The sequence below is a fragment of the Cyprinodon tularosa genome, unplaced genomic scaffold (assembly GCF_016077235.1).
Source record: "Cyprinodon tularosa strain WSP-4 unplaced genomic scaffold, ASM1607723v1 ctg511, whole genome shotgun sequence".
Taxonomy (NCBI): domain Eukaryota; kingdom Metazoa; phylum Chordata; class Actinopteri; order Cyprinodontiformes; family Cyprinodontidae; genus Cyprinodon; species Cyprinodon tularosa.
In genome coordinates, this window is record NW_024039243.1 from 264,968 (window position 1) to 282,157 (window position 17,190).

General features: G+C 40.2%; 2 protein-coding genes across 3 annotated transcripts; one reads left to right on the forward strand and one right to left on the reverse strand.

The window, feature by feature from the left end:
• The first annotated feature begins 31 nt into the window (after positions 1-31).
• On the forward strand, positions 32-17,174 carry ppwd1 (peptidylprolyl isomerase domain and WD repeat containing 1). The gene is made up of 11 exons (XM_038303498.1): positions 32-261; positions 393-495; positions 2,283-2,386; positions 2,483-2,603; positions 6,712-7,159; positions 7,241-7,431; positions 8,717-8,906; positions 8,988-9,169; positions 9,250-9,331; positions 9,412-9,594; positions 16,968-17,174. Exons 1-11 carry the CDS (start codon positions 117-119, stop codon positions 17,109-17,111), a joined length of 1,893 nt encoding a protein of 630 aa, XP_038159426.1. The 5' UTR covers positions 32-116; the 3' UTR covers positions 17,112-17,174.
• Positions 13,390-15,472, reverse strand: LOC119795472 (THAP domain-containing protein 1 A-like). Of its 2 annotated transcripts, none has more exons than XM_038303501.1 (3): positions 15,211-15,472; positions 14,796-14,892; positions 13,390-13,866 (listed from the first exon to the last, which is right to left on the reverse strand). In XM_038303501.1, exons 1-3 carry the CDS (start codon positions 15,437-15,439, stop codon positions 13,842-13,844), a joined length of 351 nt encoding a protein of 116 aa, XP_038159429.1. In that variant the 5' UTR covers positions 15,440-15,472; the 3' UTR covers positions 13,390-13,841. The 2 variants fall into 2 exon arrangements, with proteins under 2 accessions (XP_038159429.1, XP_038159428.1); XM_038303500.1 differs by having other exon boundaries at positions 13,390-13,869.
• Positions 17,175-17,190: the final 16 nt, after the last annotated feature.

The following is a 17,190-nucleotide window of genomic DNA, read 5'->3' on the forward strand; positions in this document are numbered from 1 at the left end:
GAAATAATGTTGTTTAATTATAATATTTTTCTAAGGTTTTAAGTTAAACAGACGAAAAACACATAACAAACGGAAGTGTCGCTACCAAAGACGGACCAGACGGAAGCCTTGCAGCTATGGCGGCCGCTGAGAACAGCGCGGAGCTGAAGAGAAAAGCCGAAGATGAACAGGAACAGAAGTTAAATACGGATGGAGATGGAGAAGATGCGGACTGGGTGGGACCCATGCCGAGCGAAGCCACGAAGGCGAAGAAAAGAAAAGGTGGTGTTTTCAGCACAGAATTAGCAACATTATGGCGGCCGTGTTCAACTTCTGCTACCGTTTGCTAATAACAAACCTTTAATCCTGTTTGTTGCTCCTTTCTTTTGTTGTTGGGTTTGTTTTTCCATCAGTGCTCGAATTTGAGCGTGTCTACCTGGATAATTTGCCTTCAGCTGCCATGTATGAGAGGAGCTACATGCACAGAGACGTCATCACACACTTGGTCTGCTCAAAGTAAGTGACAAACAAAAATAAATTAATTTAAATTGTAATGACCATGAACATTTCTGTTTCAACAATTAAAATTAAATGGAATGAAGATGCTGTATTTAAATGTTTGGAAATAATTCACATAATTTCTGAGTGAGTTTTTGCATTTTGGATTTTAAACTCCAAAGTAGTCCTGGTGTAAGAAATTCTTTTTTTTTTTTTGGCCCAACAGTGGTTTTAGATCTGGTACTCAGTCATGCATGCTGTGCTGTTTTCCAGTTATGATTCAAGACTAAATATTATATGCTTTGGGATTAGCATTAAGAAAGAGGTTGAATCTTATCTGATCCAGTCTTCCTGCTGAATCACTCAGACAGGAAATCAGTTTGGCTGCATGCATTAGATCTTGTTCTGGGTTCATATTCTCTTAGACTAATTTTACTATTAGATGATAATTAGAAAATTGTGCAAAAACAACATTATTAGAAGGAAATTTCACTGTCACTCGCATAAGTACCTATCCATACATCTTCTTCCACTTATCCGAGGTAGGGTTGAGGGGGTAGCAGCTTCATTAGGGAGGCCCAGACATCCCTCCCCCAGCCACTTGGCCAGCTCCTCGAGGGGGAATCCCAAGGCGCTCCCAGGCCAGCCGAGAAACATAGTCCCTCCAGCTTGTCCTGGGTCTCCCTCTGGGCCTCCTCCTGGTGGGACGTGCCTGGAACACCTCACCAGGGAGACGTCCAGGAAGCATCCTAATCAGATGCCCGAGCCACCTCAACAGGTTCCTCTCGATGTGGAGGAGCAGCGGCTCTACTCTGAGTCCTCCCCAGATGACTGAGCTCCTCATCCTATCTCTAAGGGAAATCCCAGACACACTACGAAAAAAAACTCAGTTCATTCGCCTGTATCTGGGATCTCATTCTTTAAGCACCCATTGTCTCCACTTTTAGACTTAGACGGATTTTATTTTGTCATTATGTACGCAGAAGTGTAAACAAACATAAATTTCGTTTAGTACGGCTCTCCAGACTATTTCATTTTTGTGCAGCCTTAATAAGGTAAGCAGCAGTGATGAAAACATTGTGATGAAAAAAACAGTATGACTGTGTAGTTACAGTTCTAACATTAAGTTTTGGGGTTTTTTTTTGTTTTTTTATAACCCATTTTACATAACATTCAACAGTCTAATGGCAGTGGGGAAAAGTCTGTTCTTTGAGGTGTTTGGGGATAATCAGTTGGATCTGGTTCAGCTGTGGGCGTCTGCTCAATGCTGACTCCTATCTTAACGGCTGAAAAAGATTGAGCATGCAAATTTGATTTCAAAACAGCTGTCAATATTCTAATAAGCTCCTATTACCATATTCCAGAAAGTCCTTTGTGATATTAACACTGTGTACAGTAAAATTGACATGATGATCTGAGCAGCGTTGGCCAGCCAATCCTGGGAAGCTTCATCACTGTTCTCCTTTCTCCATTTGTGGATAATAGCTGTGAATGACTGACTGTTTATCATCTGTTCTTAACATTCTTAGGGTCTGTTGTTGCCGGTAAAATGGAACAGAATATGAGTTTAACCAAAACAATTATATATATTGAAAAGAAGGGAACTACTTTATCACATAGGACTGGGCTGGTTTGGATAACTTCATTCTCTTAAAATATATCTGGTAGTCAGGATTTGTTGATGGTCTGAAATCTTAGAAGTGTCTTATTTTTTCGGTAAAGGGTTAGAAAACATTTTTAGTCTATCTGAAAAGTCCACTGGGATCTTAAGACTTTTTTCTTTTTTTATTATTCACTTATCCCAGGACTGACTTCATCATCACCGCCAGCCAGGACGGCCACGTGAAATTCTGGAAGAAGAAGGAGGACGAGGGAATCGAGTTTGTGAAACACTTTCGAAGTCATCTGGGTATGAAGTGGATTCAGTCTGATCAGCAGAGCCTCTCCCTGGTTTTCAACTGACTCTTTTGAACAATTATTGATTTTCATTTTTTGTGGTGTGCAGCTGTAATAGAGAGCATCGCGGTGAGCGCTGAGGGAGCTCTTTTCTGCTCTGTGGGCGACGATCAGGCCATGAAGGTCTTTGATGTGGTCAACTTTGACATGATCAACATGCTGAAGCTGGGGTGAGTCTGAGTGCCGTTTGCAGGACACCACAGATATTGGTCTGTTTTCTTTATTATAACCTGTATAAAACCCTGACTGAAGCTTTTTTTTTATTATGTCATGTTACAAACAAACTAGAATATATTTTTTCTGATAGACCAACAGTAAGTAGTCCAAAGCGTTTGTATTTACCCCTCCTATAGTATGTCATTGTTTGGTTTAGAAAACATTGAATTCTTCTATCGTAGAACTTTATATTTCACCTTCTGCATATATTAGTTTGTCAAAAGGATTCTTAAAAATGGTGGCTTGAAAGTAGTGATAGTGAGATGAAGCCTCGTGAGGCATTGAAGCGTTTGGCCAAATTGCTTCAACGAACCCCACAGTTCATAAGGCTCCATGTGAACATGGCACCACCTACTGGTGGACAGCAGAACTACAGTTTGTAATGAAATCTGTGATTTTTTGCAGTTTTTTTTTCTTTTTTTCACCTCTTTTTCTTTGAAATTGTTAATGGTTGGTGTGTATAATAAAATCCTTTGTCATTTGTTTTAAGTGTAAAAATTTCTTAGAACAATCATTTAAGGTGCAGTTTTTCTTCCATTTTAGTGAAATAAACTCAAGCAGGCAGGGAAAGTGTTTGTTTAAATGGGGCAATGATGAGCAAAATGAAAGGTGCATTTTTGTTCAAACATGATAGTTTTTCCACGTTTTTTGGTTTTAATCGGGTTGGAAGTTGTGTTCAACTAATCTTTTGGCTAAACAGACCTAATTTACCCATCTATATTTTTACTCGGGCAAAACAATGCAAATTAGTCTCATCAGCCAAAATAATTAAGTTTAATCGCCACTTTCAAAAGGCAAAGACGGGTCTTAAACCATCAACCTCTAGTGTGAGAGTCTGAGTCTTACAATTGACGCCACCTATGTAGATAACTGTTAACAAAGATTTTTATCATTACATTTTTTATTCTAACAAAAATAGTTTTAAGCAACTAGATTGGTTAGAAAAACAACCAATCTATTCTTAGAATCTATCCAAGCTTTATCCAGCTGACAGAAACTCTCCTCCAAACTCCCAAATCTTGACTGAATAATACTACTACTATCACGGTAGCGAGGTCTCGGACGTCATCAATTTTGGCCCCTCCTCTAAATGAATCACGCCTCGACACGCGCGTCATGGAAACGCCCCCTCCGTTACTCGACACACGCCTCAAGCCTTGGCTCATCTCATGACATCACTACTTGAAAGCAATACCTGGACTAAGGGTGACTTTTCTCTACAGGACACAATTTTTTGGCTTAGTGGCTTTCATAAAACAAATTGGGGTTATATGAATATCCCCGATGATGAGTGGCGTAATGCTGTAACTAAATAACCTATGAAATAAATGTTTTAAAATGTGAAATACGATTATTTTGCAAATTGATTAATCTATAGATAATTTTTTCGATTAATTGATTAATAATCGGATATCCAAAGGTTCCTTAAAGGAGATTTTTTACGAAATCAAACCAGGTGAAACTTTTCCACTTTAGGAGATCTGGATAGAGAATATTGATAGATTAAAAAGTCTATTTTATCTTAATTGCATTATGTTTAAATTGTATTTTACTTTTTTACAACTTTAATATGATTACTACCGTATTTTCACGACCATAAGGCGCACCGGACTAAAAGGCGCACTCTCAGTTATGTGTCCCATTTCTGTATTTAACACACACATAAGGCGCACCGGACTATAGGGCGCGTTTTTTATATACAGGTACAAGTCCTCTACTACCTTTAAATACCTCTACTGCGTATTTAAATATACAGCGGGGGCAAAACTGAGTATGACTGTGCTTTATTCATGTATTTATTACAAAGTATTAATCAAACCTGGCGGCTGGCCGTGAGACAGACACATCGCAGATGACACAGCGCTGTGATCACTCCTAAATTAACTTAAAATCCTGAAACCTGCCGACAGAATATGTTCGCTTTTATTACCGGTATCCTGGTGCCTGCAGTTTTGATTATTTAGATGAAAAACACCTGCCAGCAGCCGCGGTGAACGAAAGGATTTCTACTGTCGGTGCACCGCTGGTATGTGGGGGTCTGAGCGCCTCCGACAGAAATAGATAATCTGGATGAACTGACTGCAATTATGAAGTTTTCAGGTGGACTTTCTCACTTAAAAACATATTAAAACTACTTTATTCCCCCTGATCACAGCAAATATAGCTGCAAGATTTAGATTATTTAGATGAAAAAACACCTGCCAGCCACAGCGGTGAAGAGGAGGAGACCCGCCCAGACCCGCCCTGCTGTTGAATTAAGTTTTCAGGTAGAAAAATAGAGCGGGAGCAAAACTGAGTGTGATTGTGCTTTATTCATGTATTTATTACAAAGTATTAATCAAACCCATCAAAGTCATCATCCTCTGTTTCTGAATTAAACAGCTGCGCTAAATCAGACATGCCAGTTTCCCCTTCTTCGCTGTCAGAGTCACTTTCCGTGCAGCGCGGCTCCTCAGAAATAATGCCGGCTTTTGCGAAAGCTTGAACAACAGAGCCAGCAGACACGTTAGTCCAAGCATCTACAATCCATCCGCAAACGGTGGCGTAACTTGCCCGGCGCTGCCTTCCACTTATCCTGAAACTGTGATCTCAGTCTGTCATCCATCGCTCCCACGCCGCTCGCAGCCTTACTTTGAACCCCCGGGATAACGGCGAGCACAGCGTTCATTTGATTCACCTTTTTTCACATCGGCTGTGAGATGGGCACGCAGCGATGGTGATGCGTGGAAAAAACCACCTGGTCTCCTCACATACACCTGCCTCAGCCAAGCTTTCATCATCTCCTCATCCATCCAGCCTTTTTCATTTAATATAATATGTCATCAGAGCGCTGTCTGTCTCGCTGTCAGCTCCCAGATCAGCTTCTCTGATTGGTTGATGCGGCGCGTCCAGCAGCAAAACTTAAATTTTTCCATCTCGAGCAGCAGCAGCGCGTTGGTGGTGCGTCAGATACTTAAACGATCCCGACGTGCTGCACCTGCGGCTCAAAACGCGCTGCAGGACCTTTGCTGCGCCTATACGCGCGTCAACCATTGACTTTGCATGTAAACTCGCTGCTTCTGCTGCACCTGCTGGGTCCGGTTCACACCGATGTTGAGCGGTTGAACAGCGAGCACAGCGTTAATTTGTTTCCCCATGTTTTTCACATCAGCTGTGAGATGGGCACGCATGGAGTTACATATTAACAGCGATGGTGAGGGGTGGAAAAAAAAAACACCTGGTCTCCTTACATTCAGCCACTCTTTCATCATCTCCTCAATGAGGTGGTCTCAAAAGTCGCAGTTACAACACACATAGGGCGCACCGCACATTTTGAGGGAAAAAAAAGACGTTTAAGTGCGCCTTATAGTCGTGAAAACACGGTACTCTGTTTGTCAGTTAAAGGCATGTTTTACGGTCTCTATACTCCAATTAACAATTCATCGATCACTAAATTAGTTGATTATTTCAATAATTGATTAATCCCATTTAAGCCAATTAACATTTTGGGCCCTTCATGGTTTAATAAATGATTTCATGTTTCCTGAATGAATTCAATCTGTCAGACATCCATCAAAGTGAAAGAGGCGGGACTAGAAACCCTGATGTCTAATTGGCTGCTTCTCACTGAAGATAAGGAAACTTCTTCCTGGTATTTTTTACTCTAAAGTCAATATTATTGCTGAAAAATTACTTCTTGAAATATGCTGCAATTTAATACCAGCACATTGGATGAGCTCCTTCAGAGAAACCATGTGGCGGCTTTAAGGCTCTCCTCTTTCGCCCTGTTGGTTTAGGTGAAGTGATTTAACATTTGTGATGCTGTTTGTCTTCTAACAAACCTCCCAGGTCTTCACAGAGGAGATTTAATGACAGGAAGTGACTCATTAGGTGACTTGTAATCAGTTTTTTTTTGGATTAAAGCGACCGGGCTTTTAAATTCATGTTTAAGATTTTATCTTGTTTATAAAAATGTGTTTTAAAAGTCCAATGAAAGCACATACATGTTTTTGTTTGTAACAAGGATCAAGGGGTGTGATTGCTTCAGAAAAGCTGTATAATAGCGCCTCCTTGTGTCTGTAGGTTTCATCCAGGCCAGTGTGAGTGGATCTACAATCCCGGGGATGCCATCTGCACCGTGGCCTGCTCCGAAAAACCCACAGGAAAGATATTTGTGTACAATGGAAGAGGAAGCAACCAGCCCCTTCACCTCTTTGACAAGCTCCACTCCTCTCCCCTCACCCAAATCCGCCTCAATGCAAGATTCCGAGTCATCGTGTCGGCGGACAAAGCGGGAATGTTGGAATACTGGACGGGCCTCCCGAACGAATTCAAGTTCCCCAAACATGTGGACTGGGAGTACAAAACGGACACAGACTTGTATGAATTTGCGAAGCATAAAACCTACCCCATCAGCCTGGCCTTCTCCCCCGATGGGAAGAAGATGGCGACCATAGCGTCTGACAGGAAAGTGAGGATCTTCCGCTTCCTGACGGGGAAGCTGATGAGAGTGTTTGACGAGTCTCTGACGGTGAGTTTTTCTTATTTATCCGTCCGGTTCTGCCTCGTCTTCGCCGCGCCCCGTTTGACCCGCTTGCTCTCCGTCCGTTAGATGTTCACAGAGCTGCAGCAGATGAGGCAGCAGCTGCCCGACATGGAGTTCGGCAGGCGGATGGCCGTGGAGCGGGAACTGGAGAAGGTGGACGGCGTCCGGCTGACCAACATCATCTTTGACGAGACGGGTCACTTCGTCCTGTACGGGACCATGCTGGGCATTAAGGTCATTAACGTGGAAACCAACAGGTGGGTTCTTCATGTGTCCGTCCCGAAGGCGACATCACATCCTGTCCTAAAAACACAGCAGAGGAACCAGAACTTCTCCCGTCTCTGAATCTGATTCTGTTTTACTGTCAACAAAGCGTTGGTTTTAATGAGTGGCTATATTATTAGCATCTAAATGATAAAATCAGGTTGTTATGATTTTTCTGGATTTATATCAACCAAGAAAATGTTTAAGTTTGATAATAAGAAAATCTACATTAGTATAAATATGTAAGAAAAAAGGAAAACAAATCGAAAAAAATGCTGTTTTTTATTCTGTCATGTTTTCTAATAGTTGGATCATCCATCTTTTTTTTTTTTATCCATTCATGTGTTTATTCTTTGATCCAAATCAAAGTGTGCAGGTTGAGCAGTTGGTTCCAACTAAATATTTCCAATGAAAAGTTCTGAGGTGGCAGTTTTATTTTCTTCTCCCCGTTAACGACTTTAAATCGTTATAAAGTACATTTTCCGTCTTGCCTCTGGCTTCCCGTTCACACGTCCTCCAGTGGATTTGGTTCTTTGTGGTTTATGGACGTTATCTCTACTTTTTAGTGACGGCCGTTGAATTAGAAGAAGAGTTTTAAATAAAATCAGAAGTTTTAGCAGCTGTAGCATCTTTTCACCATGGTGCTAAAAATCATGTTTTTATTAAAGCTGCAACTAACGATTATTTTGCAAATCAATTAATCTGTCGATTATGTTTTAGATCAATCAATTAACAGCTGAAGTTTCCTTAAAGAAGATTTTTACAGAATGAAACCAAGTGAAACTAAAACTTTTCTTCTTGAGGAGTTCTGGATAGAGCATATAGACAGATTAAATATTTTAACATTTTTTTATCTTAAGTGCAAAATGTTATATATATTTTTTACAATTTTTATGTAATTACTGTTCTAAGTGGGTCGCATGTTTTAGAATCTCTATTTAAATCGATTTATCTGATTGTTTCAGCCCTAGTTTTTACACACATGAACAAAGTTAAGAAAAATAAACAATGGCCACAGAAATCAATGAAATTAGTCAAAATTTAAAAAATAACATAACATCACACCTTGATTTGTCCCTTTGGTCACATTGTTTTCTAGGGTTGCCATTTTTTTGTCCAGGCCCGTTTGATGGGTTTTTAGAATTTGTATTATTACTTTTTGTCAGATTCAAGTTATCCTGCGAGCATTGTGGGCAAATTAGGGCAAAAAACAATTTTGTCCACATTTGCATCCTAAAATCGGGACCAGACCTCACAGACTTGTCTGTTCTCTACCAGATGTGTGCGAATCCTCGGGAAGCAGGAGAACATCCGCGTGGTCCAGCTGTGTCTGTTCCAGGGCGTCGCAAAGGCCATGGAGGTGGCCCCCACGATAGAGATGAAAGCCTCCGACAACCCCGCCCTACAGAGCAGAGAGCCCGACCCCACCATCTTCTGCACCGCCTTTAAGAAGAACCGCTTCTACATGGTGAGACGGCGGGACGCTCGCTTTAAGGTGCAGCTTCTAACATTTCCTTTCTGTCGTCATCGGTTCGTTTTCTTCTGTCAGTTTACAAAAAGAGAACCGGAAGACACAAAGAGCGCCGACTCGGACAGAGACATCTTTAACGAGAAGCCCTCCAAGGAGGAAGTTATGGCCGCCACTCAGGCCGAGGGGCCCAAGAGGGTGTCGGACAGCGCCATCATCCACACCACCATGGGAGACATCCATCTCAAGCTGTTCCCTGTGGAGTAGGTTGAAAACCTGAACAGATCTCCTTTTAACAGTTGTAATAAAAAAGCAAACAACTCTTTATCTGTGTTTGGTTCAGGTGTCCCAAAACAGTGGAGAACTTCTGCGTTCACAGCAGGAACGGATATTACAACAATCACATTTTCCATAGAGTTATCAAGGTGGGATATTTTTATCACCTCAGTTGGAGGGTCAACAGTTGTGACGCTGTGTCTCAGTCTGAGCCTCCATTTCCATACAGAGCTTCATGATCCAGACCGGAGACCCCACCGGCACGGGCATGGGAGGAGAGAGCATCTGGGGAGGCGAGTTTGAAGATGAGTTCCACTCCACCCTGAGGCACGATCGCCCGTATACGCTCAGCATGGCCAACGCTGGTGCCGGCACCAACGGATCCCAGTTTTTCATCACCGTTGTACCAACAGTAAGTCATTATATTAGCTAGAGGTTAACTGTTAGATGTGCTCCCCATTTATTTACGCAAAAGGCCCTTCAATCCATTGATGAACATAAAGATAGAACCCTTATAGGAGCTAGATACAAGTTTACTCCTCCTGGCCAGTAGGTGGCACACTTGCACTCTCGCTCTTGTTACATCCTTAATTGTACTGTTTGCTACACTGATCTCTACCCCGTTGGTAGTACGGGGTTGAAGTGAAGTCACCGTCCGCCATATTGGTGCTCCCTGGTTAGTGATTTTTTCATATATATATTTATATATACACTATATTGCCAAAAGTATTTGCTCACCTGCCTTGACTCACATATGAGCTTAAGTGACATCCCGTTCCTAATCCATAGGGTTCAATATGACGTCGGTCCACCCTTTGCAGCTAGAACAGCTTCAACTCTTCTGGGAAGGCTGTCCACAAGGTTTAGGAGTGTGTTTATGGGAATTTTTGACCATTCTTCCAGAAGCGCATTTGTGAGGTCGCACACTGATGTTGGACGAGAAGGCCTGGCTCTCAGTCTCCGCTCTAATTCATCCCAAAGGTGTTCTATCGGGTTGAGGTCAGGACTCTGTGCAGGCCAGTCAAGTTCATCCACACCAGACTCTGTCATCCATGTCTTTATGGACCTTGCTTTGTGCACTGGTGCACAGTCATGTTGGAAGAGGAAGGGGCCAGCTCCAAACTGTTCCCAAAAAGTTGGGAGCATGGAATTGTCCAAAATGTCTTGGTATGCTGAAGCATTCAGAGTTCCTTTCACTGGAACTAAGGGGCCAAGCCCAGCTCCTGAAAAACAACCCCACACCATAATCCCCCCTCCACCAAACTTTACACTTGGCACAATGCAGTCAGACAAGTACCGTTCTCCTGGCAACCGCCAAACCCAGACCCGTCCATCAGATTGCCAGATGGAGAAGCGCGATTCGTCACTCCAGAGAACGCGTCTCCACTGCTCTAGAGTCCAGTGGCGGCGTGCTTTACACCACCGCATCCGACGCTTTGCATTGCACTTGGTGATGTATGGCTTGGATGCAGCTGCTCGCCCATGGAAACCCATTCCATGAAGCTCTCTGCGCACTGTTCTTGAGCTAATCTGAAGGCCACATGAAGTTTGGAGGTCTGTAGTGATTGACTCTGCAGAAAGTTGGCGACCTCTTCGCACTATGCGCGTCAGCATCCGCTGACCCCGCTCCGTCAGTTTACGTGGCCTACCACTTCGTGGCTGAGTTGCTGTCGTTCCCAAACACTTCCATTTTCTTATAATACAGCTGACAGTTGACTGTGGAATATTTAGGAGCGAGGAAATTTCACGACTGGATTTGTTGCACAGGTGGCATCCTATCACAGTTCCACGCTGGAATTCACTGAGCTCCTGAGAGCGACCCATTCTTTCACAAATGTTTGTAAAAACAGTCTGCATGCCTAGGTGCTTGAATTTATACACCTGTGGCCATGGAAGTGATTGGAACACCTGATTCCAATAATTTGGATGGGTGAGCAAATACTTTTGGCAATATAGTGTATATATATATATACACATACACATCTCATCCATTCTGGAGGACCAATCGTGCCATAATTAAAAATACAGAAATAAATAAATAAGCATACAATTAACTGCTCCCCAATGCAGTAAACGAATGTAGAGAAAAAATAAATTATACAGTGAGACATAAATATATATCTTTTAATTAGCTTCTTTGCCTTTGTAATATTTACCTTATTTATTTATTACCAGTTATATTCTTCAACTTTATTACTTATTTCTTTAAGTATTTATTTATGAGCATGTTATAATATTTTGTCTGGTTTATCCTTCCTTTGTATTTTTTTACCCTATTTATTTAGATTTAGCAACTAAATAAATAAATTTATTTATTACACAACCTCATGTGTCAAGTGCAGAAATACTTTGCATGTTTTTACCATATATATATATATATATATATATATATATATATATATATATATATATATATATATATATATATATATATATATATGACACTAAAACTAGTAAAACTACAAAAGATGTTAAGAAAACTAAACCTCACCTTTTCCCTTAAAAAAGGTGTAGATGTAACTTAAAAAAAAAACAAAAAACACATGCACTAATAATTAGAAATGAAGTTTGGGGCCAAGGCAAAGCTTTAACTCATAGAAAATTTCATCTGCAGTAGCTGAGCTTCAAACCATAGAGGGCAGCACTGAGGCAGAATGAAACCAGAGTTCGATCTGAATAACTAAATTCTCTGAACACACAGAGGTCACAGCAGAAGTGTTAATAGAGGGATTATTTGTTTATCAACACGGCGGATGCGCGCGCATCTTGACTGCAAAAAGTGCCTGGTACTTTAAAGCGTCTGGTTGAATGTTTTGATTATACGCGGTTATTCAGCAGTTGCGATCTGCTAGCTAGCGATGTTGTCAGCGTACTACAACAGTTTATCACCTAGTGATAAAATAAGTTATGCTGCTAAATTAACACTAGTTAATGCAATACGTCTTAATGACCCATACGCGTTACATGCCGGTGAGTAGATAAATGACGAGAAAAAATGGCCCAAAATTCAGTGGCTGGACATTCATTCCCACTTGTGCAAAGTGCAATAGGCATTTCCACTACGAATGTGCAAAAGTAAAAAGAAAGGCTAAAGAATGGTATTGTGATCAGTGCAAAAAACAGAAAAACTAGAAAAAATGCACTCTGAAACATAGAGTTGTAACTGTACCTGTGCTTACCATTCAAAGTATGCACTAAGGTTCTCAGTGTGCATCTTATGACAAGAATGTTTAATATTGTTATTTTTATTATTGGTTACATGCACAAGAATAAATATATTTCAATGTTTCCTTGACTCTTGAATACTTTATTAATATTTACACCGTGTTTACACAGGTATCAGCTGATTGAATTGTTTTATTTTCAATGGCAAAACACAAAGCAAAATATCTGCATATTTCATTTAAGATTTTCAAATATATCATACAACAGAGGAATGAGGAAAAATCTCAATATTCAAAAGCAAACTGGATACAACACACATTTTGAACCAAAACTGCTGCAAAATGTTTTAAACCACAGCTTTTGAATGTTCAATGAGCTTATGCAGTGAAAATACTTAGGCAGTCATTTAAAAAAAAAAAAAAATATTCAATGACATTTAAACCTCAATTCATAGATGTTAACAACATTAAGGCCTTAATTTTGGCACAATTCAATTAAGGGCTTTTAATTTATTTTCTAGGGACTATGCATTTGCAAATGTTTGTCAATGCTGCACAAACAATTACAATGTCATCTAACAGGTCCACCTGTGATAAAGGAATAACAGTAGTAAGAATTCGGAAAGTTTTCCATCTCCCTATTATTCTTTCAATGTGTATTCTAACATTGGACAAACGCCTCAATGTTTCCACCTCTTGAGCGGACAACTGCTTTTTACCTTTGGTAAAGTGAGGGATCCTCAGGGTAGCACCACGCAAGGCAAGCTCATCTCTAATGGTAAAACCACGATCTGCTAGTATCCCATCATTTACTTGTAGAAGGTCATAAAATCCAGACTCGGCTGTAAGTTGTTTGTCAGAAACACGCCCACCCCAACCTGCAGACAGAAATGTAATTGCTCCTGCAGGTGACATGCCAACCAAATACTTAACCGTGTTATGGCTCTTATAATTTGAATATGTTTGGGCTCTGGCTGTTAAATTTGTTGGTCTATTAATAAAAATTTCTGTGCAGTCAATAATGCACCTGAGACGCTGGTATTTAGGTTTGAAACATTTTGGCATATTCTTTAATATAGCATGCTTACTTGGCCACTTGATCAAAGGTTTCAAAATCTGAGACATAATAGGCAGCCAACTTCTTAAGATTTTAGAGATGTCACATTCGTTAACATTAAATCGGAATGCAATATCCTTGTTGGTGAGTCCTAATCTGAGTTTCATGAGTACAGCCAAAAGATGATCCTCTAGGGTCAGAGAGCCACGGATGACCTCAACACTGTCCTTAACCGTCTGCAGGACCCAATTAAAGAGGGCACTGGTTAGACCTGTGAAAAACAGCACCTGTGCTGCTTTACACTGCAGTGACGCAAAAGAGAACTGTGCAGTCCCGAGCATTTCTTTTAATTGTTCATTCTCTGTTTTCAGTTTGTTGATGTCCTCACGCAGGTTATCACACTCTGTATGAAGTTGGCTGTACTTCAGCTGGAGGTCATCATGGACAGTCTTTGGGACCATACCTTCTGAAAAATAAATACAAATTTTACATTCTTATCTTTACAAAAAACAAATGGTTACATTCTGGGTGATCAGGGCAAATACCTGTTCGCAACAAATATAAACATTACTAACTGATTAATCCCACTAGTACGGAAGAGGATAAGGGCCACTGGAAAAAAAAAAGTTAACTGTTTTGTTTTTTTTTTATTTCCGTATAGTATGGGAAAAAAGTCAGAATTCTGAGAATAAAGTCAGAATTCTGTGAATAAAGTCAGAATTCTGTGATTAAAGTCAGAATTCTGTGAATAAAGTCAGAATTCTGTGATTAAAGTCAGAATTCTGTGAATAAAGTCAGAATTCTGTGATTAAAGTCAGAATTCTGACTTTGTTCCCATGTTAAACTGAAATAAAATTTAAAAATTTAAAAAATAATTAATATGTTAACATTTAGGAACACACAGATCTACGTCCCTTTATAAAAATCCAAATGAGTTTGCAGGCCGTCTTGGTCAGGTTAGTAATAAGGTTTCATACCATTATATAGATTAGCACCAGCCTCTATTCCACACTCAGTTGGACAGATGGAAGAGGGTGTACACTGATGTCCATCTTCTGGACACCTGCTGGGGGTTGCATCCCTTCTTCTTTTTCTTTTATATCTGAAACACACAGGGGAGAACAATGATTTAGTGCAAAAAAAAAAAAAAAAAACCCCAAAAAAACAGTTCCACAGGTGTTATCTCCTGAATTCAAGTCCATAAAAATCACATGCTCAGTCATCCCAACTCTCCATATCAGATGTCTAATAAAAACTACATGCTCTGACCTTTAACCGGGGTAACCTATATAGCTACAATATATCAATATTTTTTCTTTGCACTTCCAGTCATACTATGTGGAGTCATGCTTGTAATCAGACAACAATCAAGCACACAGATGTGATACTTACCGCTCCAGTTTTGCAACACCGTCTTTGCCGGGCTGGATTGAGTATGGAAAGATAGACGGGACAAAGTCTGGGCTGTCGATGTCGTCTGATGCCTCTCCTGTACAAATAATGTATTGACGCAATCATCATCAACCTTTATTTAAGACACTAGTCAATCAATTGAAAAGACAGCACACACAGAGAAGTTTAGACCAGACAACGTGATGATGTTAATGATAAAACTTATGGCTGACCCGATGAGTTGCAACTTGATAAGACTGAATCAAGGTACATTAGCTTGTATGCTAGTTATGCTCCAATGTGTTTTGTACGATTCATTAATCCCGTTTATATATGTAATACTTAATAATTGTATGTAAAACCATTGTTTGTAAAACCAGCGATGCCGTTTAGCTTTTTTATAGATAAGACTTACCTGATATAAAGTGATCGCTGCAGATTGATGCATTTTTAATCATCTGCTCGTTCCAATCGCTTCTTCTGATGGCTTGCAACCAAAGACGTCTCTTGTTTGCCTTGAAAGGGGTGCGAGTTGATGGGATTCGGTAAAACTTGCGCGTTTTATTGTTTTTATCAAAACGGTTCGTGCAACCGACAGCACAACAAGACATGTTAGCGGCTCTTTCTGCAGGCGACATGCGCATTGGTGCCGGAAGTGACGTAGAGTGACGTTGCCTGATAATCCCTCTATAATGGTGTCAGTAAGGAGTTAGGAGGAGGAAGCAGGAAGCTTCCTAGCACCCATTCATTTAGCATAGCCAGAGCTAGGAACAATAACGTATAGGACCATATAGGCGCAGCTCACCTCACCGAGTTTAACCAAAATACATGATTTTTTTCTGCGTGTGACAGATGTTATTTTCCTCAGTGTAACTCGTCATTTGTAGTTCTTCTTTGGGAAGCTGTAATCCCAGTTTGACCAGTGTGTAATGACATCTGTAAGGTTGAAGGTTGTCCAGATTCAGCGCAGCAGTCCTGAGCTCCTTTCCTACCCCTGATGATCTTTTATACTGTTGACTCTGAAAGGTGAAAGAAAAATCAGCAAGGAAAAGTTAAGAGCTGTAACTTGAGGTTTAGCTACACTGGAGTCTGAGAAATATCCCTGAAGCCATTTCTGAGCACAATTAAAAATCTACAACCACCTGCCAACAGCTCAGCCTCAACTAGGGTTGTCACGATACTAAACTTTTCAACTCGATACCGATACTGAGGAAAATATTCGATACTCGATACCATTTTCGATGCCACAAGGATAAAAACAAAGACTCCAAAATTCTACAGAAATATTTTCATTAATAAATAAAATACAATAAATAAATACAATAAACAATAGGAACAATATTTTGAGGTTATATGCTGTGCACAATATTAAGCAAGCTTGATAAAAAGTTTAGTTTTTTATCAAATTAAGTTTTCCTTACTTGGCTATGCTTTGCACACATAGCAATGACACTAGCCAAACCGGTTAAGAAACACAAATAATTCTCATCAGCTGCACCTGTTACAGAAAATAGTCTGAAACTAAAAAGTGCGTAGAATTATTCAATCATACAGTGTTCAGAAAGTGCATTGTCCTCTATTCTGCACTTTAGATGAATGACTGCTTAGGTGCGACTGGTGGTGGCACTGTATCGATACTTTTAAAAACGAGTATTGTATCCGGATACAACGTTTCAGTATCGATACTTTTGACAACCCTAGTCTCAACCTATTCTTCCTGTTGCCGTGGAATCCCTTCATGTTGTTATCATAACTAGAAGCTAATGCTTATATATATTTTGGACTCGTCAAAACGTATAAAACTATTTATATACTATAGTATTCATTTCTTTTTGTTAAAGTTAAACTTTTATTTTATTCTGCACCAATCTGGAGATATTCTATTTTTGGGTTTGATGAAAAGTTTACCTTAAAGGCTCTATTTACAGTTTCTGCAAAAGAAGTGAATTTAGTTTTAGATTGAAAGAACAATTTGCTCCTCAGAGGTTTGTAAAAAAAACTCTAGTTTTCAGTTTGATGCTAGAAGAAAGTGTTTTCTATGCAGCACTAAGAATAAAAAAGGAATTAGCCTAACTTCTCTTTAGCTTCTGTAACAGACAAGATTGTAATCTGAGCAAACTGAGGCCTCTCAGCTGACTGTATTGTGTTTTTATACTCCCCCCCGCCCCGCAGCCTTGGCTCGATAACAAGCACACGGTGTTTGGAAGGTGCATCAAGGGCATGGAGGTGGTCCAGAGGATCTCCAACGCTAAAGTCAACCCCAAGACCGACAAACCGTACGAGGACATCAGCATAATCAACATCACCATAAAGTGATTCTCTCGCCATTTTCTTCCATCATTTTTACCAACTTATTAAAGAATAATGATTTCTAACCCACTGAGTTCTGGTTTCT

What these genes read in the sequence shown, in the direction of transcription:
- ppwd1 (XM_038303498.1), top strand. Translation starts at nt 117, where the DNA reads ATGGCGGCCGCTGAGAACAGCGCGGAGCTGAAGAGAAAAGCCGAAGAT. An exon ending in ACACACTTGGTCTGCTCAAA is followed by an intron (nt 496 to 2,282) that starts GTAAGTGACAAA and finishes CACTTATCCCAG; the next exon opens with GACTGACTTCATCATCACCG. An exon ending in AGAAGAACCGCTTCTACATG is followed by an intron (nt 8,907 to 8,987) that starts GTGAGACGGCGG and finishes TTCTTCTGTCAG; the next exon opens with TTTACAAAAAGAGAACCGGA.
- LOC119795472 (XM_038303500.1), bottom strand. Translation starts at nt 15,439, where the DNA reads ATGCGCATGTCGCCTGCAGAAAGAGCCGCTAACATGTCTTGTTGTGCT. An exon ending in CAGCGATCACTTTATATCAG is followed by an intron (nt 14,893 to 15,210) that starts GTAAGTCTTATC and finishes TTATTTGTACAG; the next exon opens with GAGAGGCATCAGACGACATC. An exon ending in GGTGTTGCAAAACTGGAGCG is followed by an intron (nt 13,870 to 14,795) that starts GTAAGTATCACA and finishes TTTATTTTTCAG; the next exon opens with AAGGTATGGTCCCAAAGACT.